Below are 4,528 nucleotides of genomic sequence, written 5' to 3'. Positions count from 1 at the left end.
AGAGAACACAGCTATCATCCCAACAAACCTGTTAATATCAGGGGGGAAACAGGAGGGTAATAACTATAGAGCAACGGTACGCGGTTAACGAATATTATACAAAAGACCAAGACAAGAAACATAGCGAGCGAAGGGAACAAAGAAACAATTTCGAGAAAGCAGGGAGAAATGGTGGCTTCGCTGCGTATAGTGGCAAAATCCGGTTGCAGGAGGCGCGGGCTGCGGATGATCGTTGCGGGCTGAAGGGGTGTAGCTTACACGGGTCCTAATGCGCCACGCGTCTTCGTGGACCTTTGCTTTATATTCCTCCTTACTCAGTGCTCCATAAAGTAGGTTTCAAAGTAATATAAGAGTGCAACTATCTATTTACCATATTTGCAGATGCCTTGCCTGGATACACACTATTTTTGTGATAAAATTTTAACTGACTAAATGCTTTTTCTAGAAGCTATGAAAGGCATTTGTATGCGTTCATTATGTTCGCTGTATTTCAGTGGTAACTTATTCTGTTATGGAGTACCCTGTCCTCAAAACACGCCTTTTAGTTCTTTCAAATAGAATGTCTCCAGTCTTCTTATCACCTGAGTTTCTTTGTGAGAAGTAAAGAGAAGGAAATCAGACTAGCATTTCTCATATTTCACTTCACCCAGCTTATGTTAAATAACAAAGCAGCGTTGTGTGCTGCACCTCCAGCTATTGATCTGATGAGGAATTTTATGTTCACATTTGGAAAGCTTTGTAATGCAGTATTTCAACCGTTATTCTGCAGATAAGCATCTAGTCGTGGTATGGAAACGAAAATGGTGGATGTAACGTAAAGAGACGGAAAGAGGCCAGAGTTGGTCAGGGAACAAACGCGGGTTAATTACATCATAGTCGAAATCAAGAGAAAGAAATGGACTTGGGCAAGGCATGTGATGCGAAGACAATATAATCCATAGTCCTTAAGGGTAACGGACTGGATTCCAAGAGGAGGCAAGCGTAGCAGGGGACGGGAGAAAACTAGGTCGGCGTATGAGATAAAGAAGTTTGCCGAGATAGGGTGGCCGCAGCGGGTACATGAAAGGGCAAGTGGAGAGATGTGGGAGAGGCATTAGCACCGCAGTGGGCGTAGTCAGCCTGATGATCATCATCATTATCATTTCCTTTCCCTTTCGTCTTCTTCACTACTTGTAAGGCTTTCAGTACTTCTCACTTACTTCCTTTACTACGAGTAAATCTTTCATTCGTCACATTCGTTATGGATGATCTTGAACAGACACGCCAAATAATCACAGGAACAAAAAAAATTTGATCCTCATTTTTGTCTGATCTTGTAATAAGACGAGAAGATAAACTCTGCATTGCATGACCAGAGCGTAATTTTTTTATGCCAACTTTTTCTTTCTCTTACATTTTTGTTATGGAACCAAAAATTATTTAACGGCCCTCAAAGGTGCCTTAAATCCACGCAGGAAGGTGTGAAATCCCTTAATAGGAGGAAAGAAAGCAAAAGAAGAGAAAGAGGAGGTCAAAGAAGAGAAAGTTTGTTTGCAGTCCAAAGTGTTCGGTGTACGTGTGCCTTCAAAATTGCCATGCGGCGTAATACATCGCGGTGCCAGTCGTCAAAGAAAGCTAGCTCGGCGTCCAGGCTGCGAGATGGCCGCTGTATGGGATGGCATAGCTCCTTGGAACAGCAGAACCCGTGCTCATGGAGCTGCGGCAGTGCGGGCCAGATAAGTGTTTCCAGACCAGCAGTGTCAACTCCAGCTCCACCGTCGCCGGTGGTTGGTTTCAGACATGCAGCTCAGTCGTCTGCTACATCCGGTATTTCCACTGCCAGCATCGCCGATAGACGTCACGACAACTCCGGACGGCCGAGTTCACCACAGAACGCCGCAAGCCAAAGCAGGATGAAAAAAGTTCGGTCTGTCTGCTTCCCAATGCCCGGATGCGTACCATTGTATCGGTCGCCTTCTTTGTCTTCTGACATCGATGCCTGGAGCAGGTCTCACATGGTGGTAGACGACTATACAGGCTTGCCAAATGCAGGGTGCACGCTGGTATCCAGTTTCAGCGGACATGACGCGTGGTCCCGAGAGATACAAGTTCCGAAAGAGCCAAGTATACAGGATTCCAGATCATCGACTGGCTCCAGCGGCATGTATGGCAGCTCTCAAGCTACTTCAATTGGTATCAGATCGATCAACATTGAGCCTCCTCGTATGAAATCCCCAGAGCCCATGAATTCATTGAGCAAACCACTTGAATTCAAGCCTTTTCCAGAGACCACATTTAAGCCCATCGACTCTAACGCACTTCAGTCTGTGTCTTCAGTGCGCGCATTGCGTATCTCCGACAGGTGTCTGACGAAGCAACCGTCCTTGACGTCGCCTGAACGAAGTTTGCTGCAACCAAATCAAAACAGCGCGTCTGGTACCAAAGTAGGCTCCGGCTCCATTCTCTCAAGGTCATTCACTAGATTGTCGCCTCACCCTTTTGAGTCTTTGCGTCAGGACACACCAGTGGATTCCAGGAAATCACCGTCCGGGTTAGCGCGACCATTGTCTCCGATAAGCTTAGAACAGAGGACCATCAAGAGATCGCAGTCGAAACTATCATACGCGAACTCCCGGGAAATTCAGCCGTCGAGCTTCCCTTCCCTGACATCACAGTCACTGCTGCAACAGCAAGGTAAAATTCGGAGAGAGACGCTGCCACAATTAACACCCCCTCCGCAAATCTCATCGCTAGACTACGCTGCAAAAAGAGCGGGCTCGTTGCAGTCCATCTCTTCTCCGAGGCAGATTGAAGTTTCTGGCATAAAGACCTCGTTAACAGCAATTGCAGCTCCATCATCTTGTGCAAAAAGGGCTTCATCAGTGAGTCCGAAGGGCAGCACAGTTGCAGCCAAGAGTACCACACCGATGCAGATTGGACGGAACCTATCCACGAGAGCCATCAATGTGAGCAGGAAGAAGCAGGGAAGTGCCCAATCTTTGAAGCAGCATTCGTCTTCTGTTACGGTTCTCGAGACGCAACCTTCTGAGACAAACACGGTGGTGATTCGCCGGTCGCATTCTGAGCAAATCGATCCCACAGAGACCATCGTACCAAAAGTAAGTGTTTTATTAGAATCTTTCAAATCTTCGGTCTCAGCTACAGAACATCCTCATGAACTTCGAGTAGTTTTAGCACCTCGTAACATTACGCTTGCATATTATTCCTCCACAAATTTATTATATCGTAGTAATTTTCCGAAAAGCCGTAGTCAAGATCTTCCATTTGGACACTTCAATGATTCGCCATGCGGCATGCCGACCTCAGCTAAAACAGCCGTGGCCAGCTACGTAGTATAATGGTCATTCTGAGCCCAAAGTTCGCGCTTAGAATACCTGAAACTGTTTATTAACAATTGAGCAAGGCTATAAGCAGGATTCCACGGGTGCTTATGGTGGTTGTGCTGTTTCTTTCGTAGCATCATTGTGAATCGGCTTACTTAAGTCCTATCATTTTTCGTTTTCCGTAACCTGCAAAAGGTAGCAAATTAACCCCACACAGTGCGTCATTGAGCCTTATACTGTCTCTACTGCAGACCTGCGAGCTTGGTTCTCATGCCTTACAGCAAGTACTATCAGCAACGAATGAAACGCGAACAAGAAATCTGAGGTGGGAACACAAAAACACCAGCCTATTAGCTCCTGTATTGAAAATACAAGCGCGGTTGAATAACACTTCTAAAGAAGAGTCCTCGTGCCTTCGAAATTAAAATAGCAGGAGCTAGTATTCAGCTTCCCCTGGCTAAGAGCTGCTTATTTTGCAGTGCATGGTTCAGTTGTCTTATTCGCGTTTCATTTCTTGCTGATAGTACACTGTAAACACGCTGGAGGTCATTTGCAGTCCATTTACACAGTTATATGCGCATCACAAAGCATCAGTGCGAGTAGTCTTGCTAATTAACATAAATGTTGACCTGTCATTCATCCCAAGCCGTTTACTGGGTCCAGCATTCTCGCCCTTCTCCTGCAAACTCAAAATTAGAACGTGCGCCCCACAAAAAGCTCTTTAACAGCATATCCCAAACGTATACAGTCAAGTTGGTAACGTGTTACACATTATAAGAATATTTTCGTTCAAGCAGCGCAAAAAAGCGATTCACAGGGAAAGCCCTAATCATTATTTTCTTCTGATGAGTAACATTTATAAGAAAGCATATTTGTTTTAATTTACGATATTAACACGTACTTTTGCGTACCATCATTTTCAGGGTTAGCAACCGTACTACGGGAACAGCGCCACTGACAAGCATTCCGAGAAAGCCGAGGTTGCAAGACGACTCGCCACTTCAATTATGGCCCTTTTGAAACTTCACAGCTTGCATATGCTTTGAATTTGCTCTTCTTTTTGCAATCTGTTTGTGATTATTGGTAGAATGCTAACAAGCACAGGAAAATAAAGGCACTCTGATCGGCACGTCCACTGGTGCTATAACTCAAGGCTGTCGAGCAAACTACCTTCAATATTAAGTTTTAAAACCTCTTACAAAGCG

At 45.3% G+C, this 4,528-nt stretch overlaps 1 protein-coding gene across 1 annotated transcript; it reads left to right on the top strand.

The window, feature by feature from the left end:
- Positions 1-1,574: 1,574 nt before the first annotated feature.
- Positions 1,575-4,252, top strand: LOC149343742 (uncharacterized). The gene is made up of 2 exons (XM_089547061.1): positions 1,575-3,098; positions 4,247-4,252. The coding sequence occupies exons 1-2, from the start codon at positions 1,575-1,577 to the stop codon at positions 4,250-4,252; spliced, it is 1,530 nt and encodes a 509-aa protein (XP_089403187.1).
- The last annotated feature ends 276 nt before the right edge of the window (positions 4,253-4,528 follow it).

Source organism: Amblyomma mixtum, chromosome 5 (genome assembly GCF_055824585.1).
Source record: "Amblyomma mixtum isolate Tamu chromosome 5, ASM5582458v1, whole genome shotgun sequence".
In the NCBI taxonomy this organism is placed as follows: domain Eukaryota; kingdom Metazoa; phylum Arthropoda; class Arachnida; order Ixodida; family Ixodidae; genus Amblyomma; species Amblyomma mixtum.
Note: the sequence above shows the minus strand (reverse complement) of the source record. Positions and strands in the feature narration are given on the sequence as shown.

Bases quoted from the DNA above. Each gene is read 5' to 3' on its own strand.
- LOC149343742 (XM_089547061.1), top strand. From the start codon at position 1,575: ATGCGGCGTAATACATCGCGGTGCCAGTCGTCAAAGAAAGCTAGCTCG.